The sequence below is a fragment of the Notamacropus eugenii genome, chromosome 1 (assembly GCF_028372415.1).
Source record: "Notamacropus eugenii isolate mMacEug1 chromosome 1, mMacEug1.pri_v2, whole genome shotgun sequence".
NCBI lineage: Eukaryota > Metazoa > Chordata > Mammalia > Diprotodontia > Macropodidae > Notamacropus > Notamacropus eugenii.
Genome location: NC_092872.1, coordinates 580,265,677 through 580,290,597, shown reverse-complemented (window position 1 = coordinate 580,290,597; position 24,921 = coordinate 580,265,677). Strand labels below are relative to the sequence as shown.

Below are 24,921 nucleotides of genomic sequence, written 5' to 3'. Positions count from 1 at the left end.
TCTGAATTCACTGAGCTTTTCTCCAAGAAACAGACACCATCTGTTATGAAGTCTGCACTCTCCAAGGCTTTTCAACTTAGAATTTCTCAGAGCTGGTCCATTAATGCCATAGACTTTGAGATTTTAGTGTCACTTCCACATTACTATGAGACATCATACCATATAGTATGATTTTGGTGGAAGAAAACATGCTGGAAGTTAAATATGCTGTGCATTCACAATGAATTTAAAAATTATTTTTAAAAAATGAATGACAATTGAATGAATGAGAATACCAACCTTCCTTCAGTGGTGTTGAATTGATGCTAAATGATCATCATATTAGCTACCATTTTAGACCTAAGGACCATTAAGGATAAATGGACTCAATTCAAAGTTTTATAAATAATTAAATTTCAATTCTGAATTTTCAAATCAAATGCCAGGGTTTGGTTATTGTTTTGATGTTAAAGTTCAAGGAATTGGTTGATGATTAGGTACTTATAGGACCTAAAATGAGTGGTAGAAAATTATTAAAATAATATATATTCTTACATTTAAAAACTTTCCAGGAAGGTATTCTATGAAAAATTTCTGTTAATTGTTTTCATTAATTTTCTCCTTTATTATAGTTGCCTAACTATAGCAATGCTTTCATTGCTTTTAAGGGAGGACATTCCTTTTTTGTGTAAATGAAGTTTATAAAGAGAGAAACAGAATTTTGATGGTGGTTATGATTGAATTGGGCCTACAATTTAAACATTTCTGTCATAACTTTTCTAATTTAATACAGAAAAATCTTGTTGATATTTTGGAACAGAAAACAGTAGAACTTGAAACAAAAAAAAGATTTTAAAAGGGAAGACACATTGCAAAGATAGCTACAGTATATAATCTCAGGATAAGGACAAGATCCAATGACAATACAACTCAGCCATAAGGAAATGGTTTTACTCGACTGAACTGTAGATCTGTGTACATTTCCTTTATGTGGCAAATATTATGCATAACAGATGATGTTTCAATTAAGCTTATTTCTGGCAATTAATTTTAATGAGAACAGACCTGAATTTTCTGTTTTATGCATATGAACTTGACTCCCAAGGACAAAGAATGCCAGCTGTTCCTATAATGGCAGCATACTGTTCTTACTTATCTCAGAAGTTTAGAGGTTAAATTAAGAATCTTGCCAAAGTCAGGATTGAGAATTATTTTTTACAGCCACCTCAGGAAGGAGAACTTGGTTCTTTACACTGAAATTTTCAGACCATTCCTTAAAGTTCTCAGAAAAATCTGTAGGCAGGCAAAGCTTATGGTAATGTGACATGGTAGAAGGAACACAGCATTGAGTGGTAGGGCTCAAAAGACTGAATACCCACTGCTTATTTTGCCATTAGCTAGCTAATGTCTTTGGTATGTTCCTTAATCTCTCTGCTTCAATTTCTTCATCTGCCAATTGAGGATAACAATACATGCCTTTCCTGACTCACAGTGCCATTGTGAGGACCAAATGAAATAATTTAGGTGTATATATATATATATATATATATATATATATATATATATATATATATATATATATATATATATATATATATATATATATATTTTTATGTTTCAAGGAGGTAGCAGTACTTTTCAAATGTAACTTGGTATAATTTTGGTGGTTAGGAACTCCTTGCATCAACACAGATGACAACTCAGCTATACCTTATAGTCTCAAAGAGTTGCCCACAGTTAGAAAGGGTAAGTGAATTATGTATAATCACACAACTAATAAGTATTGGAAGCAGAAAAAATAGTGATCACTTTTCAGGTATTGAAGTTATGAAGAAGGCCAAAGATTGAATATTAGTAAGGCAAATTTGGAAAGACATGCAGGGAATATGAAAGAGGAGAAGGGAGAGGGACTCAAGGTGGAGGAAGAAAAGGTCTAGGCTCAAAAGAGCACACTGAGTACAGCTCAAGAAGAAGGGTCAAGAAAAAAGAAGAGAGGAGATTCCTCAATCAGCTTATCTCTTTAATAAAGGGGCTGGAGTCTGTGACCTCCAAGATCCTTTCCATCTCTAAATCTATGATTTGTGCATGAATTGAAGTTAAATGAGGCAGTCATGCAAAGTCATCAGCCTCACTCTCTCTCCCAGAATCATCAAAGTACAGTGGCAAGACCAATGTCAGGACAGCTGACAGTGGCCTAGGATACAGTGGATGACCTTGGTGTCTTCTATGTCTGACCAAGCTGTAAGTGCTCCACAGTGCAAGCCTCAGCTGCCTTCTTGTCTGTTGGAATAAATTGTTCTCATCCATCCATTCCATCAGGGAATTTTTCACATATTTGGTATACATATCCTCCTAACTCAGTGATGGATTGAGACCTGTTGGTTACTCAACCTGGTTTAGCCCATCTGCCAAGGTGGTTTATTGGGATGTGGCCACTCTTCAGCCAAGCTTCTTGGAGACACAGGTCAGAGTTGGTGAAAAGTGTACACCAAAGGTAGATGAGAACCTTCAGAAATGCTCAGCAAGCCCTCATACCAGACGTGCTATTTCTCCCTAAACACAAAACTAGAAAAAAAATATGGGGTTAAAGCAACAACAACAAAATAAGTATAGAAAGATCACTAAGAGGTTTCTTTCAAAAAGTATACAGAGGATAAAGAGAGCTGCAGAATTTAAAAAGAGAAGCAACAGTTAGAGGAACAAGTATGAAACACCATGTACTAAACCTCCCCTGCCTCCTTCTGAAGGTGAAGACAACATATACATATAGATTATATTAGAAGATATGTACAAAACACACAAGATAACTTTGGATGAGAAAGTACTAGGAGCTGGGAGTAAATGGGAAATCTTTGGAGAAGGTGACACTTGAAGTGGATCTTTAAGGAAACCAGAGATTTCAAAAGGCAAGAAGAAAGAGCATTCCAGGCACAGGGCCTTGACAGGGGGTGGAGCCTCATGTGTAAGGCACAGCAACAGGCCAGTACATCTGGACCACCAAGTGTAAGAAGAAAGTAATGTGTGAGAAAACTAGAAAAGGAGAAAGAAGTCAGGTATGAAGGACTTTGAATAACAAACAGAGAAGTTTATATGTGATCCCGAAGGCCAAAGGGAACAACTGGAGTTTATTTAGTTTAATAAGTAAGAAAAATCACTTTACAATTGTATGAAAAATTGATTCATCATAGATTCTGAAGGAGGCCTCTCTACCTGATGGATTGTAAGAGAAACTGAAGGGAGAAAAACTAACCCATTCTTTTGAGACTTGAAGGATTTGAGGAGGAAGAAATGCAGATGAATGAGGTCAACAGATAAAGAAGGAGAGTAGAAGAATAATGACAGAAAAAAAAGGGACTGGAAGGATTGAGATTAGAAAAAAGAATTGACCAGAAGGAGAAGGACTTGAAGGCATTAAAAAGAAAGACAGAAGGAGAAGACAGGAGGGAAGGGAAGCTGGAGTCAGCTATCAAGATGTTAACAGGGTGAAAAGGAGAGTGATAACTCAGATTAGGAAGTTACTAACAAAAACATCAAGGACTGAGGAGAAAGCAGAGAAAAATTTTCAGGAGCGTGCCTAGAGTTTGTGGTGTTTGTATTTTGGTCTCAGCTAAGTGTTTTCTAAGCTCAAAATGCAGAATAGTTGGGTGGTTTTTTTAAATGATATTTGAGGTAATGGGGCTTGAGAGTCTTCCACATTCCAAGTTATTTAGAAGTATTTATTTAAAAATAAAATGAAACAAAGGAGAAAAGCAAAAAGGCAGAAATGAAACCTGGACTATATCAGCAATTTGGAGGATTGGAGAATGTGATGCAGAGAAGGGGAAGAAGGACCAATGAGTACTTGGGATTAAGCAACAGATAGGAAGCTCTTCCCAAATGGGTCCAGGATTAGATACTTTTATAAAGAACCATCTGCTTGTCAATAATGAACAATAACAATTTTAGAATTTGAAATCATGTTAGTGGTCATCCAATCTCTATGTAACAAGAAACTGACACTACAACATACCTAAGATGTGGCCAACCAGCCTTCACTTAAGATCTTCAAGAAGATGGAATCCACTTCTTGTCAAGATAGCTCATTCCACTTTGGCACTGCACTATTTTTTAGGAAGTTTGTTCCAAACCTACATTGGCCTTTGTACAGCTTCCATTCTTTGTTCCTGGTTCTTCCCTCTGGGGCCAAAAAGGACCAAACAAAATGTAGTAGTTCCTCCTTGGTGCTCTTCATATAAGTGAGAATGGTTATCCTATATCCTTTAAGTCTTTGTCTATTCTGTGTTAAACATCCCCAGTTCCTTCAACAGATCCATGTGATATGGTCTCAGTCCTTTGTGAGACCTCTTCTGGATGCTTTCCATGTTGTCTATGTACTACTTAAACTCTGGTGTCCTGAATTGCAAACAATATTCCAGTTAGTAGCAAGACAAAGTACAGTGGGATTATTTCCTCCCTCTTCTTGGGAGCTATACTTTTCGTAAAACAGCTCAATATTGCATTAGCTCTTGTGGCTGCAGCATTGCACTGCTCAGTATCATTAAGCAAGCAGTCCACTACAACCCCAAGATCTTTTTTCAAAACAACTATTCCACAGGTGTTACTGATGAAAGATTCCAAAGTTTGTGTAAGATGAAGAAGAAATTAGTACTTGTGGTTGAAGAATCCTTGATCAGGGATAATGGGAAAGCTATTTGTTGAATTATTAATGATAGAGAGGAGCTGCATGTATCCACAAGGTGACAGACAGCCGCCCCCCTGCCCCCAAGATTTATCACATCTGATAACTACTACCTAGTTTTGTTGATTCATGTGGGCGCAATGTTACTGTTGGAGGAAAGTACTGCTAAAGAGTATGAAGTCTTAGGCAAGAAGACTTTAGAGACATGCATTATGGTTCTCTGACTTGCCCATTCACTGAAGGGCATCAGGAAAGAAAAGCTAATTTAGTAGCCACCACTCTAAAGGAGATGAGAATTTGGAACCTGATATTCCAGAAGACAAAGGATAGAGACTTACAATGAAGAATAATTTACTTAATGGAACTGAATATAATCCTATGGCAGAAAATGGACCTTTAGTGAAACAGGACTTCAGAGCATTCCTGATAAAAATACAAGAGCTGTGTGGAAACTTTCAAATTCCAGTCCTGGTACTGAGAAACTTTAAAAAGGCAAACACTAAAGAACAGTCAAAAGGCACTAAAAAAGAATTAACTGCTTACTTTGCCATCCTGAGAGAGGAGAATGATGAGACAGTAAGTAGTTCCAGTATCTGTGGAGAAATCATTAGATGAAACTGATATAGATGCTTCCAGCTGCAAGCTTTCTCCCAGCTAATATGTTATTGAAATATTTAAATAATTTGTCTTTGTGTTGATGGCTGAACTGTAAATAAACTACATAGCCAACAGCATTGGTATTTATTTAAGTGTAAACATTTGGGGAGAGGAGAAGAGTATGGAAAAATAGATTTTTCTGATTTATTTACAGATTAGATGAGGACTTAAAGCTAATTTATTAATTAATTAAATATATTGTGTATTTCTCTTAAATTATGAACAGAGCATATTCTTTGATTCCCTTAGAATAGAGAACTTAAGATAGAGAACTAAAGAAAATATTAGCCAGTAGCAAGGGGGTGGGTTTTGGTGTGGTCATCAGGTAGTTCAAGAACCTGATATTCGGAGAAGCTATATAAGTAAGCGTGTGATGTTTAAAAAGTTCAAGAGGCATAATTTCAGGGCCATAATCATTTTCTTAATCATGATGGAAACAATTAATAAAAGGGGTCAGTGACACTCTTGAATGCCAAAGACCTACTCATAGAACCCCACTCAACACTTACGTGCCTTTGGAAGGGTGGGTGATCCTGAGGGTAGCTGTCAGCTTTGATTGGTTAACAATGAATGAGAGAATGATATTATAATGAGAGGTGAACCTATTCTACTGAGTGTCTGGAGTGTGACTCGGATCACTCACTCTTGGTGAAAGAGACTTATCTGTACCCATATCACCCATCTGACCAAAGGGGAAAATTCACGTTTTTCCAGACTTGAGTTAAACAGTGGGCCAGAATCCATCAATTCCCCTAACTAAAATTTGTTTACCTTTTGAACAGATAGGAGTTTTCCTTCTCAGTACCAGCCCTGCACTTCAAAGGCTGCCTGAATAACCTATAGGGACTGATTTCTGAATGAGGAATTACAAAAGGGGAAAAATTATGGTCCTAATTCAATGATTAGTTATTAAAACAAGAGAGAAATGATCATTTCTCTCAGGAGTATTCATACTAAACACTATCATACTAAAGAACATGATATGAGATCTGAATCAGCTACTACCATTCAACAATATAACCCGTAATGAGACCTAAAGGAAGACCTCCAGGTATTGGGGGCAGATGAGCTACTGAGGATCTATAATAACATATGGACGTTCTCCCTTTCTAGTGTAGTCATCCTACTACTAGCTCATATAGCTCTGTGCCATTCTAAAGGGAGACTTCCAGGTTCCTCCCCTTGCTTCTGATTTGTAGAATCACTAGTTTCCTTGAATCATCAAAGTCTTCATAGAGGAGATAGTACCTGAGCTGAATCTGGAACAAAGATAAGAATTCTGAGCTATAAATGATAAGGAATTTGAATTTAAAAAACTTAGTAACTGATATGTTGTGAGAGGTAAAGGAGGTGTAAGAGTCAAAAATGAGTGGATTTCCTGGGAGTATGATGGCTATATTTCACACATTTCTCTCTCTTCTCCCTCCCTTTCTTTCTTCCTCACTTTCCTTTCCTCTGTCTCCCCCTCCCTCCATCTCTCTCTGTCTCTCCCTCTCTCTCCTTCCCTCTTTCTTTCTCTCCTCCTCTCTCTTTTCTTCTCTCTCCCCCCCTCCATCTCCCTCTCTCTCTCCCCCCCCTTCTCTCTCTCTCTCGTTCTCTCTTTCTCCCCCTACAAATATCTCCCCTCTAGTTTGCTTTTCAATTCTGCTTTCCTCATGTTTCCTTCTCATTTTTTCCCTCCCACTCTCCCTTTTCTTCACTCCCCATTCCTCTCTTTTCTTCTCCCACCCACCTTTTGTCATCTGCCTCTTAACTCATTAGGACATAAGAAATGGAAGACTGTCCTTTACAATTTCTGAGTGAGCTTCTCTGTAAATCTTGGACTTACCTAAGTGTGTGTATATATATAAGCTTTCTATATCAAAACACACATTAAGCTCTTTGTTTTTTGAAGGTGACTTATTGTCTCTACTCAGGCCTCATATAATTCCTTTTAAAACCCAAAAGCTACAATTTCAAATAATACTTTCTCTTTTTTAGAGTGGTTAGCACTTTAATTTTATTCTCAGAATGTAACTGCTCTCTGGACACTTTTTGGGTCAAATATTAAAGGGTGTAGAATACATTATTAGAACTGACCAAAGAAATACAATATGCTTGGCATTACCTTTCATTCTCTCATGGTTGACATTTATCCTGATTTAAATTTCCAACATCAGTTCATAAATGGACTTACTAGTATATAATAATCCAAAGGATTGCTTGAGCTGGTTTTGAGAGCCTTATTGATTTGTTTTAGTATTTACTTAATATCACTAGTATGCTTCAGCATGACTGTGAGCTCTTATCTGTAAGTGAGCTGATCTTAAATATAAAACGTGGATCTACTAAGAATGTTACTATTACTTTGAAATTCTGTAAGCTCAGTGCTTTGACATTTTAAGAATTATTGACATGTAGTTTTCCCCTTGTTCTTATAAATACAAAGAACAGTTGGCAAACCCCTCCACCTGCCCAGTGATCCCATCCCATCCTGTCTGCTCCAGCAGATTGCCTCCTCAGCATCCCCACTCTGTCACTATTCTTGTATCTCTTCCTGTCTTCTGGCTGCTTCCCTACTACCCACAAACATGCTCCACCCTGAAAACCCCCCAACTTCCACCCCACTATCATCTTGTATCTCTTCTGCCTCTTGGGACTAAATTTCTTGAGGGAGGTTTCTATAATAGATGCCCCCACTTTCTAATGCACTCTTCTTACTTCATAACTTTGCTCTCATTTTCTTAATTCTCTATAATCAGGCTTCCCACCTCTTCATTCAGCTGAAGCTGATCTCTCCAAAGTTACCAGTGCTCTTTTAATTGCCAGATCCAGTGGCCTTTTCTCAGTCCTCATCCTTCTTTAACTCTGTAGCCTTTTACATTTGTTCACTTTTTTCTCCTTGATATTCTCTTCTCTTTAGGTTTTTGGGATACCCCTCTCTTCTCATTCTCCTTTTCTAGTTATCGGAACACTCCTCAGTTTCCTTTGCTGGATCTTCATTCAGGTCACCCCTTGTAGCCATGGGTGTCCCACAGGGTTCTATCCTAAGGCCTTCTTCTCTTCCTCTATAATATTTCACTTGGCGATCTCATCAACTCTCATGGATTCCATTATCAACTGTATACTGATCAACCTGTCCAAAACTGAACTCATTATCTTTTTCTTCCAAACCTTCCTCCTTCTATACTTCCCTGTTACTGTCAAGAGCACCTCCATCTTTGTGGTCACGCAGACTTGCAACCTAGGTGTCATCCTTGATGTCTGTTTCTCACTCTCTATATCTAATCTGCTGCCAAGGCTTGTCAATTTTACCTTTATAACGTCTTTCAAATGTGCTTTCATCTTTCCTGTGATACTGCCACCATCCTGGTGCAGACTCTTAGATCTCCCTACTCCTGTACTATTGCAATAACCTGGTAGTTGGTCTGCCTGCCACAATCTACCTCCACTCAGCCACCAAAGGCTGAGGTCCAACTATGTCACCACCCTACTCAGTAAACACCAGTGATTCCCTCTTACTTCCAGGATTAAATAAATGTAAAATCCTCTATCTAGCTTTCAAAGACTTTTCATAATCTAAACCCCACCTGCCTTTCCAGTCTTTTTTTTTCACATTTAATTTTTTTGCAAGTACACATAAATAAATTTTTTTCTAACACTTTATAATCTTCTTATGTCTTTTCCCCAGCCCCCACTTTGTGTACTCTTAAATAGAGGGACACTGGTCTCTTTGCTATTCCTTGTGTAAGAGAATCCATCTCCCAACTCTTGGCATTTTAACTGCCTGTTCTCTGTGCCTGGAATGTTCTCTCCACCGCCCATTTCTCCGTGACAGCTTCCCTGGCTTCTTTTAAATCCTAGCTAAAATCCTGCCTTCTACAAGGTTTCCTAACCCCTCTTAATCCTAGTGGCTTCCCTCTGCCAACATATTTTCTATTTATCCTCTATATAACTTGTATATACATAATGGTTTGCATGTTGTCTCCCCCAGTGGATTGTGAATTCCTCAAGGACAGGGTTTGTTTTTTGCCTTTCTTATCTCTAGTGCCTGTCACATAGCAGGCACTTAATAGATGCCTATTGGTGTACTAGCTGATAATAGTCTCATATAGTATTTCTAGGGTTCATATCTAAATACATGAAATAGTTAAAAGAAGTGTGAATATATTTCTCTATGCCTAGAGGCACTTTCTCCTCAATTTATATGTTAAACTATTGTTATTGCTGTCCTTAGACATTTTCTTATAGTTTTTTTATTCTTAGTTACTTAACACCCTGCACTTAATAAGATTTTTATTATGATCCAAATTATTCTTTTCCTTCAAGCCCATCTTCCTCCATGAAACTTTTCTAGATCATTCTAGGCCATAATGATATACAGTTTATCTATCTCCTCTATCAGTCAACATGTTGAGTCAGGCACATTGGACCTATTGGATAGGGAGTTGGCCTCAAAATCAGAAATACCTGGTTTAAGCTCTGCCTCCGATATATATTGACTAAATAACCATGGGCAAGTTATTTCATTTCTTTGGACTTGAGGCAGCTGCAAATGTGCAGTTACAAATCTACACTGGCAGAGGAATTTTCCTGACTAGGTGTTTCTTATACCAGTAAAATTTGTAGATCTGATTTTTTTTCTTAATGCCAATAGTTGTGTTGGTTTTTTTTGGGGGGGGAGGGATACAGAGACAATCACTACTTCACTGTCATGGTGGGATACAGGAGACCACGTAGACATAATTAAGGTAGAGATAGTGTAGGCTTTGCAACTGTCATTTCATTAGTATAGAGGGTAGAGAGGAGTCTTCAAAATCAAGAAAGTTTCTGTTTAAGTCCTGCCTCTGACATATACAAAGAAACAAATACAAAGTATACAGACATCAATCAGGGAAAGGCCTCACAGAGCAGGTGACACTTGGGCTGAGCTGTGAAGGAAGATACAGATCCAGATAATCAGAGGTGAGAGGGGAGTGCACTCCAGACTTGGAAATTAATACACCAGCTTGGTTAGAATCTCAGATGCCAGAAAATGAGGAACGTGTAATGTGCCTGGAAAAGACAAAGTTAGACCCAAATGGGAAAGGTTTTGAATCTTTGAAGTTCATTCTATCCATATATATCACTCAATTGAAATCCTAGTAGCTGTGTACCTATCAGCCCCCCAGGACACACTTCTTTCTTCTTTATTAAGTTTAGTGACTGCCTGGCTCATGTTCTTTTTCCCTCCCCAAGTCCTGCCCTCATACTTGGGAGCTTCAGCATATATCCTGATACTCCCTCAAACTTCCTGCTTTCTCAGTTCCTAAATTTTTTTATTTCCCATGACTCTTCAACCCTCCTACATATACATACAGAGATAATCATACCCTAGATCTTACCGTCACCCACAGATATTCTATTTACGTGTTCCTAAACTCTGAAATTCCTTAATCTAATCATAATCTTTTATCATTCCATTTTCCCTCTTCTTTCTAACTGTGTTCTTCATCTTGACCATCATCTCCAGTCCCTTACCCCTGAGTTCTTTACCAGTCCATCATCCTGCACTGGCCACACTCTATTCTCTTCCCTATTTTGAGCCCATGGTGAATCTCACTTCAGTTCTGTTCTGTCACTTGCCTCCTTGATTGATCAGTGGATCATGCCCTTCCAAGCCCTACCCTTGGATTAATTACTTCCACCACTCCCTGCTTTCCATCCTATTTACATGCTTCTGAATGAACTGGAGAAAATTACGAAGCTGTACTGTTGTAGTCGACTACAGATTTATGTTACATACTCTCAGTTGGCCCTTTCCTTATGCGAGACAACCCTTTTATGTATGCCTCCCTAATCGATTCACTCACCACAGCCATTTTTCTAAACCTTTTTATCCCTCCTAACTTGCCCTCCCTACTCTTCTCCCAGCCTTCTCATCTGAGAGCATTGCCACGTAATTCAAGGAAAAAAATGGAGGCCATTTGCAGAGAGCTTCCTCTTTTCCCATCTTTCTCATCTCATCTCACTGATGTGCCTTCTACCACCATCTCCTCAATCACTTGTGTCTCCCATGAAGAGTTGGCCCCTCTCCTTGCCAAGGTAAACCCCTCTGCATACATACACGGTCCCATTCCTTGCCACCTTCTTCGTCAGATTGCCCTCTGCCCTCTAATTCATCTTAGTCACTCACTCTCCACTGGCTGTTTATCTGGTACCTATAAACATGTGTCTCTCTTGTCCTGAAAACAGCTCTCACTGATTTTAATCTGATTATCCCATCATATTATATCTAGCGTCCCTTTTGTGCCTAAACTCCTTAAGAAAACCTTCTCAGATTGGTACCCCCACTTCCATTCCTCATTCTTGTCTTAACTCTGTGCAGTCTACTTTCAACTGAAACTACTTTCTCCAAAGTTGCTCATGATCTCTATTCCCAATCTAGTGGCTTTTTTTTTTCAGTTTCATCCTCAACCTCTCTGCATGCAGTTTTTGACACTGTCAAACACTTTCTTCTCCTTGATACTCTCTTTTCTCTAAGAGGTTTTTGTGACCCTGCTCTCTCTTGGTACTTATACATATCTGACTGCCCCTCCTTATTCTCTCCACCAGATCTACATATGTGCTGTGACTGCTCAACATAAGTAATTATTGTCTAGAGTAGACCTAAGAAAGTCATGGAAAAAATATAGATTAACCTTAAAAATGTATTCATACATATTCTCCACCATCCCCACCCCAGCTGGTTGTTAAATACATACCAGCACATCTCTGGATTATAGGATCATACCATCATGAAACTCGAACTGTAAGGCCTCTTAAAGATCATTTAGGTCAGCTGCACATTTTACAGATGATGTAAACCCAGAGAGGAAGGTTCAGTGATAGACTCTTAGAGAATGTTTATTGAATAAACCTGCTCTGCTTGAACCAAAAAGATGGCTAGGAACAATAAATAGAAGTTTGAGAGAGGTAGATTCAGAGTACGCGTAAGGGAAAATTTCCTAACAATTAGAAGTATCCAACAATGGGCCAGGCTCCTTCCAGGGAGGTAGTGAGTTTCCTCTCGTTAATGGGTGATCAGTGGCTAAATTAACCATTTATTATTGGTACAGAGTATTCTTGGACATGTACTCATTAGATTGTGTGGTTGCTAAGGTTCCTTCCATAGTGTCTGTTAAGGCTTTGAATGAGATGATGATAGGAAGTGCTTAAATACTTCAAAGAAATGGGTCCTTCCTTCATTGACATAAATGACAGTACCTCTAATCACCTTCAAAATAATTTTAACGAGTTGCTGTGACCCAAAAATAACTTTGTGCATAACATGGTAATGAGTCCTCAGAAAAGAAACATTCAATTTATCACCACTCTGGAACTAGAAGCTATTCCAGCTTGTGCTCCACTGGTATAATCTTGCAGAATGAGTCCATTGAGGGAGAATTCCCATATAATGTGTTCCTGTTGCAGGGATCTAAGTTACATTACTTAGTTGATAGAGATCTAGCCATAGAGTCAGAAAGACCTGAGTTCAAGTCTCACTTCTAATATTTATTATCTGTCTGCACAAGTCTGTGCCCTCCAAACTCAGTAAGACTTATAAGTTGCATTGTTGGTCTGCATTGGTAAAAGGATCCTTGATGGTCATCAAATCATGATAGATCTATATAATCTCATAAAAATTGTTAGGAATGATCCTATATCAAGTTAACCACTAATTGAACACTTACTATGAATTCCATATTCTGGTGTGTATTATGGAGGAATGTAAAAGGATATTATGTGGTTTTTGCCCTCAGGGAATTTGCCATCTAATTGAAGAAATGAGATTATGTCAGAAGCTGCTTGAAAAGCAATGCAAAATGAAAATACAATTAATTGATTCAGTATGCAGTTTGAGTTGTGCTAACATCCAATCACACTGCTGAGCTAAATCCTGGCTAGGTGAAGAGGCCAGTGCAGTGACAAAAAAACACAAAAGCAATGACGACTGGAACTAGGGTGGTGATATTAGGAATGGAGAAAAAAGAATAACACTGACTGAAAAATACAACTGACACAACTTAGAGAGAAGATGTAGGGAATAAAGGAGAAGGAACTATTAAAGGTGTCTGAAGCTTTTATGCCAGATTAGAGAAACAGTATTTTATTAAGAAAAATATGGAATTTATTAAAGGAAATTAGTGTGTAGGGCAAGATAATAAGTTCACTCTACAATTTGCTCAGGTTAAGATTCTGATGGACATACAAGTAGAGATTACTTGAAGATAAATGGAAATATAGAAACAATAGAATTTTTTAAATTGAAAGGTACTTAAATGAAAGCATTTACATGAGCATCAGTTGAGAGAGAAACAAAAGCAGTATTGTAGTGGGAGCTGTTAACTGCCTGGTCTAAAGGATGAAATAGATGATGGTTTTTGGAAACATCACAAAAATGGTATTGGGGTGTTTTATAGCAATGATTGAGGATGCCAGCTATCCATGTGAGCATCTGCTTGAGTTCTCTCTGCAAAAGCAGAGGAGCTGATAAAATTTTGTCTTGCTTTTTATGATAATTTTTATCTTTTCAGAATTAGCAGAAGTAATTAAAAACATAATTTTGGATCACATCTTGACTAAAAAGGAAGAACTTTTAAAATCTAAGAATCTTTGGAGATGGTAGTTGTCATCTTAAAATATGCTATAAATAATAAATAGAAAGCTGATAGTTGTCTAAAGTATGCCTTATCTCAAATGTGCTTTAATTTTGGGTAGAACAGATTTTAAATTATTCAAAGAGAATAGGTAGTTCAAAAAGTAGCCTAAAATTCAGTAAAAGACCTTAATTTCAGAAGAATGGAATAATCTCTAAAAAGAAATTCTGATTCCACAAATATAAATGAGCTATCCAAAGAGATTAATGTTCATACTCATGGAACTTATCAATCAATTTTGATTTAAGCAAGACAAATAAAAAAGGAGAATAAGAAGAGGAAAAGGAAAATGAATACAGTCATGTAAATAGTCTCTGGAGTGCTAAAATCTAGAATGACTTTAGGCTAGTAATGAATGCTAAAGACATTTAGAGAATTTTTTTTAAGCTGTGTTAAAGGCTAGCCAAGGAAGGGATAGAACTGTTCCTTGGAGGTAAGTAGGGTGTTGATAATGGATGACAGAGATACAGAACTACTTGACACTTTGTTTTCATTTCTTTGTCAAGAGTAGTGATCTTAGAATTTATGAAAGTAGAAGAAAAGTATTTAACAAAGAATGTAACCCAAGGTGTATAGGATATGATAAAAGCCAATCAGTTGAGGTCATCAGACCCAAGTGAAATACATAGCAGGGGACTGAAAGAATTGGCAAATACGATTACTAAGCCAGTATCAATGATTTTCATAAGACTGAAGAATAAACCAGGTGCTACTGGACTATAAATAACCAATGGTTTTTGGTTTGTTTGTTTGTTTTTATTGATTTTCAAAGAAGAGAAGGGGAAGTTTGCATACTATAATCTCCTGAACTTACTGTGATTCAAGTCAAAATTCTGGAGCGCATTATTTGATTTGTGATTTTTGAGTCCTTAAAATACAGAGTATCACCATGAGCCAGCATGTATTCATCAAGAATAAAAACATGCCAGACTAACCTAATTTCCTATTTTATTTAATAAGGTTACTAGATTGGTAGAGCAAAAAGACTGTTATAGACATACCTGGATTTGAAAAAAAAAATTGATCAGTCAGTTGACAAAAATTTATTAAGGGCTAGGCACTAGAAATACAAATATCAGCAGAATACAAATACTCCTTGTCCTCAAGGAGTTTATGTTCTAATAGAGAACACATAAAATGGAACTGAAAAAAGAGTGGGGAGAGAAGGAGGGGTGTTACCCCACTCTGGGGCTTGACAGTCCAGTCAGTAATGCTTCCTGGATAGAAAGAAAGACTTGGTTGGCCTGGACCTCCTTCTTCAGTTTGAGGTTTTAGGATGACCTTGACAGAAGGTGAAGCCGCAGGGACTGAGAAGTCATCCAGGGTAGAATGACTTTACTGGCAGAAGAGGTTTCAGTGTCATGGTTGACAAAGTCCTGTGGAGATGAGTCATGATTGTTGGTGCTATCATTCTGGATGTGATGGAAAGATACAGTCTGGATAATTGTAGGTACATTTTAGGTAGATTCAGAAATTACTGAATGACTAGGCTCAAAGAATGGCAATTAGATCATTATCAATGTAGAGGGAGATCCCAATGAAGGGCTCTGTCTTTGGCACCATATTCATTATTATGTTAAGTGATTTGATTAAAGGCATAGATGGCTTGTCTTATCAAATTTTTGAATGATGCAAAACCAAGAGGGATAGCTAACATACTGGATAGGGATAATTTAGTCAAGTCTCATGCCTTAAAGTCAGCTGCTCAAGTATAGGAAGGGAAAGGTATAGCCAGATAATTCATGTGAAAAAGATCTGGTGATTTCAGTGATCCCCAAACACAACATGAATTACTAATTTAAAACGACAACCAAAAATTACAGTAATCTTAGAAAAGCATTGTGTTCAGAATGAGAGAGGTATAGTAAAACTCCCTATATTGTAATCTGCCTCGATCTGACCACCATCTGAAAATTGTGTTTACCTGGAGACACCATTATAATAGGAAGGATATGACAAAGTTGAGCATACCAGAGAAGTACTTAAGCATAATGAAGGGAATCAAAACCATGGACCACAAGGAATAATTAAAGGAACTAGGAATGTTTAGCTAGGAGAAGAGAAGACCTTGAAGGAAGAGGAGAGTTTTGAGAGCTACCTTCAAACATCTGAAGAGCTTCAGTGTGGTAGAGCCAGACTTATTCTGTTCTCAACGCCAGAGGGCAGAGAGGCAGATTATAGCTCATCCAAAACTTAAATGGACAGCTTCATTAGGTAATGAGCACCCCCTCACAATAGGATTCGTAGGTTAGGAACTGTTTTTGTTTTTGACTTTGCATGCCTGGAGCCTTGCACATAGTAAGTGCTTTATAAGACTTGTTGAATGAATAATGCCTTGGAGCTGTTAAAAAGATTCATGTTCAAAGGTTAGAATGCAGTGGGGAATCTGCAGCCTCTAGGCTACATGTGGCCCTCTAGGTCCTCAAGAGCAGCTCTTTGACAAAATCAGAAATCCATGGAATGACTCCCTGTAATAAAGGAATTTTGTTTTATAAAATTTGAATTCAGTTGAAAGGCCGCACCCGAGGACCTGGAAGGCCACATGTGGTCTGGAGGCTGCAGGTGCCCCACCTCTGGATTAGACTATAGAACATCTGATTTCCTTTCCGATAATGAAATTCTTTGGTTTTATATAGTCTGCTATTGCTTCTCTTTTTTCCAAATCCTGAAGTTTACTTTTAGGAAGTCGTTTCAGAATTTAGATGAACTGTAATTGTCTAATTTTTAAAATCATATTTTAAAAAACACAGAAAGTACATAATGGTAAATTAACAATAATAAAGGAGAAAAATATCGTCAAGTCTGTAATGGAGAACATTGTTGAGTATTTTCCCCCAAAAGGAACTATTTAAATTATGAAAAGAATTAAAATATTTGTATTTTTGTTTCTGTGGCATCCAAACAGTTTTTGCATATCACTCTGGTGAGGTGACAGTTTCCATATGTTTAGTTTCTTCATGTTGATTATTAGAGGACACTCTTATGCCAGGACTCTCTTAAAATCCAGGTCTGATGTGGGGATAAAGTGGAGTACTAGCAAGTCACTGAAAATTTAACAAAAGTAGATTTGCTTTGCCCTAACAGCAAGAATATGCAACAAGAATACACTGGCATTGAGATTCTTTGGACCCAGAATTCCTCATCTCTGTCTGAAAAGGCATCTAGTTATCAGGGCAGGATATGGTAATGCACCTAGTAACATGTGGCCTTCAGAAATCCACCAAGATCAAGGGACCTGGATTCCACTTTACTGGGACTTTTTATGCCCGTAATTGTTTAGGAAGCAGGGAACAACAGTTCCAGCATAGTTGGGTCTCATTTTAGGGGAAACTAATCACTGGCTGAAGAGTGAAAGAAGAGGAGGCTTATCCTCCTGTATGTTGGGAATGGTGTGAAAAAAGCTTTTCTAGAAAAATGCTAGTGAATACTAGTTCTGTCACATTCATATTTCAGTGTAATTCTTCTACCTTAACTGTTCCCTTTGATTTTTTCAACTCTGCCACAAATTTCTCCAAAGAACTATACTGTATGTCCTTTGATTTGTATTCATGTATTTGACATCAAGTTCCTTCTTCTACAAGTCAGTCAAATCTTTTATCAGATGGTTTTAAATTTTTTCAACTGCCACAATTGCTAGGAGTTGTATTTATCTTATGAAACTTTACAGTCAATATTTGTATCCTTACCTTTAGCCAGTACATTCATAAGAACTGTACTGTGAAGATAGCCTTTTAAGCTGCGTGGAGGTATTTGTAAAGATAGGTTAACATGCCACCTTTTGAGAAAAGTATTAGTGTTTTAAATAACTGGTATAATGACACATTTTTCTTAATCCTGTTTAGGAAATGAATTGTGAATATACAAAATTGCATACAATGCATATATCACAATGCAAAATTACATACTACATATATACATATATGTAAACATTTTTTCAGGTATGAAAAAAGAATTTCTTTGCATGTACATTTTTTTTCAGTTTAATAAATACTGATCATCTTTTGCTTTTTTGTGAACTCTATAGATAATTGCCTTGGGTAACGGTTCAGCTTTTAAATTGAATGAGAACAGCTGGCATCTCTTTGTTGTTAGGAAGCAAAGCCTCATCTCAAAATGCATTTGTTCTAAAGGTCGTCTACTCTGAAGTGAATGGTTTCAGATCCCCAGATTTCAGCTGCAGGTGAGCAGAGGACCTAATTATTAGACAGTAAAGAGGAAAAGATAAGAGGAATTCAAACGTTTATCCAATTTACCCTCAATACCTGCTTTAGTCAGTCACTAGAATAATCTATGTTACTAAGCAGAGAAAACTAGTGGGCTGCAGTTGCTTAAGACAGGTAAGTTACTCAGTAGCCACAGAAACAGAAAGTGATTCTGTTGGGGAAAGAAATAGGTTAGTTATATATTTGTGAAGTATTGAGAAGGGAGGGGGCATAGTTAATTAAATCTAGCAAACATATTAAGAAACATGTGCCAGACACCTTTCTGGACTGGAGGAAGGTATATAAATTTAAAAATAAAACACATCCTTGGACTGAAGCAGTTTCCGTTCTACTCATTTGGAGCAGGGAGACAAGTGAGTGTATTAGAAAGAAAATTTAGGATGGGGTATTGATAATTGGGAGATTAGGAAAGGCATTGAGCCTTGCAGGATTCTCAGAGGTAAGGATGAGGAAGGGATGTGATCCACCCTCGGGACCACCTTATACAAATGCACGGAGGTGGGGACATGGAGCATTCAGCAAATAGGACGACTGGATTGCATTGTAAAATTCATGAGGAAGAGTTGCATGAAATGAAGCTGGAAAGATAGAGCTTGCTTGTGGAAGCCCTGACATGCCAGGGAAGCCCCTGAAGGTAAAATACTTATTTAGGCAGGCATGTGAAGGATACATTAGAGATGAGAAAGATTGAAAAGAGAGAGATCAATTAGGAGACTGTTGTCTAATACAGGCAAGAAGTGAAGAAACCTTATAGCTGGGTCAGTAGAGAGAAGGTGTCAGATTCAGAAGACTGTAGAGCTTGGAAAAACACGTTGCATAGAATTAAAAAGAAATTCAGTAACTGACCGGGTGTGTTAGAGGGAAGTGTGGGAGAGAGAGAGGAATCAAGGATCACAGAGATTATAACAGAACAGCCTTTAAGAGATCATTAATAACATGTGAGAAAGCAGCTTGAAGGGAGAAGAGGTCTAAAGCAAAAGTTTTGAGATTAGACACTTTTCCCAAATTCTATTGTAAATTTAAAAGTTTTGGCCTACAGTTAATGATACTAACACCAAATATTTAATATCATTCCATGTATACTAAATACTTGGCCTTGCTCTTAAAAATAACTGTAAGTTCATATTTTAAAAACAATTTTCAGAAGCAGAGCTCTGGTTTTAAAGCTTGAGAAATTCATTTTGGGAGAAGGGTGTTCTGAAATATCACCCCACTGGGCAAGGGAAGACAGAGACCCCAAGACATTGAAAGGCTGCTGATGAAGTTTGCCCCTGATGAGATACAGAGACGCCATCAGATGAGATATTCCTGTTTTAATGAACTATTCTTGCCAAATACTAAATTCAGTTTTATAGATAATTCTTAATTGTTAAGAAGGCTTTCCTTACATCAAGTCAAAATTTGCTTCATTGCAACTTCCACCCACTTTTCCTAGTTATGCTTTCTGAGGCCAAACAGAACACGTCTGTGTCCTTTTCTATATGGTAACACATCAGATACTTGAAAATACTTACCATGTTCTGTCCCCTACCCCTAAGTCTTCTCTAGGTTAAATATCGACATTTCCTTCAACCATTTTCTATATGGTATATTCTCAGGGCCCTTTACTGTACTGGTCATCCTCCCATGGATGCACTTCTGCTTATTAATTAATGACTGTACTAACATGTAATACCCAGAACTGAGCATAGCATTTCAACTGTGGTCCGATCAGGGTTGAGTTTAACCTGAATACACTGTCATCCTTAATGTAACCTGAGATCACCTTGTTGTTTTGAGCTGCCATATTTACTACTGACTCACATTGATTTTGTGGTCCATTAATATACCCAGATTTTCTTTTTTTTCAGATGAACTACTTTCTAGTCATGATGTCTCTATCTTCTTCTTGTGTCACTGATTCTTTAAAACCAAGTACCGGATATGCAGTATGTCTTTTAGAAACAGCCCTGTGTTCTAACCGGTCAGGATTTTTGGATCCTCCTTCTATCACCAGACATGTTAGTCTTTCCTCTTATCTTTGTGTTATTTGCAAGTTTTATAAGGCCTTTGCCTTAGGAAGATCCACCTCAGCCCTAACCTGTCACCATTGCACAGGTTGGGTGATGTGACTTCATGATCTCCTGCTTGAAGACTGCGGTAGTTCATTCTCCGGTGAGGTTTCCAGCCTTCTTTCTGGCTTCCCAGACAGCATTCTCCTCTATTTCAGTCCATCCATTTTGATCCTAGCTCGTTAATCTTCCACTGCTCTTGCCTGGCCATCCTTCTATTCAAAAACAATGTTATACCACCACATTTCTACCTACTTATTGACTTCTGTTGTCGTCCTTTTCCCCCGCACCCCATCACTTTCCTGTTTTATCACCACTGCTAAATTGGAGGGAAGGGATGGTGTTTGCACAACTATGCATTCTGCACAGTAATTTATTATTCATCATAGGCAAGGAATAAATCTTGGTTGAATGGATAGTTAAGTTAAAATTGCTTTTCTCATTGCTAGTGACAGTATATTTTGGGGATTTAAGTGGTATCACTGTGGCAGATATCTTTTTTGTTCAGTCTTCCCCATGTTTTTGTGTCTATGACTCGTGCTCTATATTTGTTATAAAGGAGATATGATCAGCAATCTAGATTGTGTATTTCCTTATATATAGTGTGTTTCTCCTTATGCAGGAGATAGGAATCAATGGGAGAGTGCAATGGAATGGAGAAAACTAATGATAAGTTTCAGCGTAGCAGTTGTAATAATTTACCTTGAAAAGTGCCCTTGTTCAGTCTCTGTAGAAAGCATAAGGAACATACAGAATCTATAACATGACCTAAATCACAGAGTTGTTCTGAGGTTCAAATGAGATAACACAGAGTACTTTGTGAACCATAAATTATCAGCAATTTGTATAAGAATATTGAATCAGTAGTATCATTGACCTTAAAAAACTCTCATGATTTTGGTGTAGATGCAGTTTTGAAAACATGCTTAATTCTTACTCTCTGTTTTTAGAGCTGAAAACTAGTTGATTCAATACTATCCTACTAATTATAACTTTTCATGTGGTTGCTTTTGTTTTCCTTAGGTTTGAGTGGCCGATTCTTTGTCACTACACTTCCAACTATTTTCCAGTAAGTTTATGTATCAAGTGAGGAACAAAGCTATTCACTTCCCAGTATAAAGAGAAATCATTCAGTGAAATGTCAACCATAGATCTCACCTGTCTCCTGTCATCGCCTTTCGCTGAGCTTTGTGCTGTCCTGCTCTGAATTTCATACCATTTGACCATTTATTCACTGTTTTATTCCATATAAAGGTTAATTCAAGAGTTAACAGCTTTGTAATCCTCATTTTATATTACCAACTTTGACTTTTAATATCATTTCTCAGGACTTGATGTAATATTCTTGACTAATATACCTTATCGAAAAGTGATAAGAATCCATTATGCTTCGTGCAGTAAATCGTAGGCTTGTAGACTGTAGAAGGGCCTCTCATTTATTCCCCTGCCATTATATTAAATGTACTGAAAAGCCCAGAGACGTTAGTTTCTTCCTATTCCCTACTCCTCCTTAAGAAAATAAGAATTCATAAGACTATATTAGCTCATGCCAGTGATCATTACTGGGCAGATTCTGAAGCAACAATTCACCATTCCATTTAATGATGACAGGTGGTACAGGATTTGTTATGTGGACTTTAAAAACACTTGAAATCAGGGTAGCTCATAAGTTTTCTTTTGTTTTTCCATTTTCAGATACATTATTCAGGTGAGAACATACTGCCTTTTGGTAATAACTCTCAAATATGGATCAGTTAGTTGATAAATGATGTAATTTTAGAAATGTGAAAATTAAGGATATAAATACCATCAATCAGCACAACTAAATATGTATTTATATGTGCATGTGCATATATAGATAGATAGATACATAGGTATATATCTATATCTATCTGTATACCTTAAATAATTTTAAATAATTGATAATAGATTTAATTAGATAAAATAAAGATTAGCCAAGAAAACTTCTAGTGTAAGCTTTCCTTATTACAGAATCTGGGAGCTTTCATTTTTACTGGATAACAAGATGATAGGTGCTTTTAAATTTATAATTTTGAGTATGATAATTCTGTCTTTAAAAGTTTTTTCTTAGTATTCTATAGTTCACAGATGCATCTACTAAATTATAAATTCCTTTAGAGTCAGAACTGTATATACGTGTACCTATGCATGTAATATACATGGATACTTAAGAATGTATATATGTGAGTAGATATACAAATATGTTTTGAATTTTGAATCTTCAACTCTAACCTTAGTGTCTCCAACTCTAGCCTTAGAATAAAATTTTATTTAGTAGAATTGAAATAAAATCAAAATTCATTTTAGTTTTATGATATTTAGCATTTGTATTATTAATGGATTCTTATTTTCTGTCACACTTGTAGTGCAAAGGATGGAATATTTCGTCGATACCGTGGCCCAGGGATCTCCAGAGACCTTCAGGATTATATCTTAGAGAAGAAGTGGAAAGCAGTTGAGCCTGTGGCTGGATGGAAATCCCCATCTTCTATAATGTAAACTATGGCTTGCTTTTACTGACAGACAAGATTATAAATTCACATAAGAGATACATTGGGAACCAAATTAACAACTTTTTAGGCTCCAAGAACAGAGTTTCCTGTTTGTACAGCACAGGCAGAACACAGACAGCAAACAGTGCTCCACGCTGGTTCTGAAACCAGTGATGTATACTGCAGCTACCTTTCAAATTCCTATTTGGCCTACCTTTGGAGACATTTTGAAAAGTAACAAATGTCTATGCATATTTTAGACAGCAACTATGCTGATTTAATGTAACACAGAATTTATAAATCTTGCAGGAAGTTGTACTAACAGTGCCTCTTTCATACAAAACATGGTTTTATGTGCCATTTTCAGTTTCTTTTACCTTTGAATTAATTGGAAGCATGAAATCAATTAAAATATGTACCGTTATCTTTCTTGTTCCATAGTCTTTGAAGGAGTTGATAGGGAGTTTAAGACATCTAATGAGATAGTAAATAGAGTGCTAGATTTGGAATCAAGAAGACCTGAGTTCGTATTTTGCTTTAGATCCTTACTAAATGTGAATTTAGGCAAACTTTCTCAGTCTCAGTTTCCTCATATATAAAATGAAGATAATCATGAGATTCTATATGTAAAGTGCTTTGCAAACTAAATGCCATATAAATTCTTATTATCATCACCACTCTCATTTTATTATTATCATCATTATCACATTTATTACCTTTTCTTTTTCCTCCTCCTCCTACCGATATCAAGGCACAAGGGGAAAAAAATAAAATTAGTGGCGTCTTTTGGGGCTGCCAGAGGTTTAAGCAATGATTGTCAATAGCTTCATGCCTCAACCAAGATCACGTAACAATAAATGAGGTTGATATGTGTTCTGGTGTTGAGCTTTGTAGTTAATTTTAGCTATCTACAGCAAAATGATTCTGCTGAAGTCCTCTGATCTGTTGCCATGCTGTGGAGGTGACCCTGCCTTTTCAAGGATTTTTTAATGAAGCATAAACTTTGGCAGGGTCTTAGAGAACTGAAAAGTCTTCAAAATTGGTCCCATTCTGTCTGTTGTATGTGGATCAGCCTAAATCTTAAAAACTTCATCAGCAAGTTGGCCACAGGATGATAAAGTATTCAGTCATAGCAACTCTACCTATTAAGTTCATAATTCATGGATTTAGTGCTAGAAAGGATCTGAAAAGTATCTAATGTATCAGGCATTTTGCAGTTGAAGCAATTGAGGCCCAGAGAAATCGAATTACTTGGCTTAACATTACAGGGGAAGGAATCGGAACATTTGAAATTCAAAATCATATTCTTTTACACTTAAGTCTTCCACCACACTCCTTGGTGGAAGGAATATTTAAGCCATATAGAATATTCAAGTATAAGGACCCAATTTTTGCTGTGACAGAGTATACCAATGCTGAATATGTCCTTACTAAAATTGAATTAAGCCCTGAATAAATTATCCTGTAGATAGTTCTTGGTATGTTGTGTACATGAGACATTTTTAGTTTCTTTGAATAGAGCTAATACATGTTAATTATTGGGGTCATGAAGAGTTGGACATAACTGAACTGCATGTTAATCATCGCAGAGGAAAGACCCATGTTTATGTTTTCCTATAGTTATACTATAAACTTTCTTCTTTGTGCCTAGAGAAAAATTACATAAAGGGTTTTGTAACTCACTTCACTAATGGTATATCACATAAATAGTATCATTTTACACATTTAACAGTTTTATTTGCAAAATATTTGGCATCAATTGGCTTAGTTGTTCTCAAGTATATCTGCTTAGCAGTTTGCCTAAAATTAGAACAGCTAGTGGTAACACCAGTTTACACATGGGGACATTAAGGCTCAGACAACAGAAGTGGCTGGACCAAAATTACACAGTTAGATTAGAGCTAGTTTTGTGGGGGCAGAGGAGGGAAAAAGCAAAAAACCTATTTCAAACTTGAAACGCACTCCTATTTGCTATGTTTTTTGTCCTGACCTCTGATCTCACTGGTTTGAGAACTCTCACCCGATATAGGTTGGCAAGTCATCTGTAGTGTTTGGACTTAGGGAGTTTAGAAGTTAAATGACTTTTCCCTGGTCATTTAACTAGAATAGTTAAGCTAGACTAGGTCAGTGACAAGACATAAGTGCAAACCTTCTTGCTTCCCT

The 24,921-nt window shown here is 37.1% G+C and overlaps 1 protein-coding gene across 1 annotated transcript in view; it reads left to right on the top strand.

Annotated features, from left to right (window-relative positions):
• The window catches only part of TMX4 (thioredoxin related transmembrane protein 4), a 110,451-nt gene that overhangs the window by 36,356 nt on the left and 49,174 nt on the right, over positions 1–24,921 (top strand). Inside the window, exons 3-4 of the mRNA XM_072634429.1 lie at positions 21,269–21,314; positions 22,633–22,761. Of these exons, the coding sequence (XP_072490530.1) occupies positions 21,269–21,314; positions 22,633–22,761 (175 nt within the window). The remainder of the gene's footprint in view (positions 1–21,268; positions 21,315–22,632; positions 22,762–24,921) is intronic.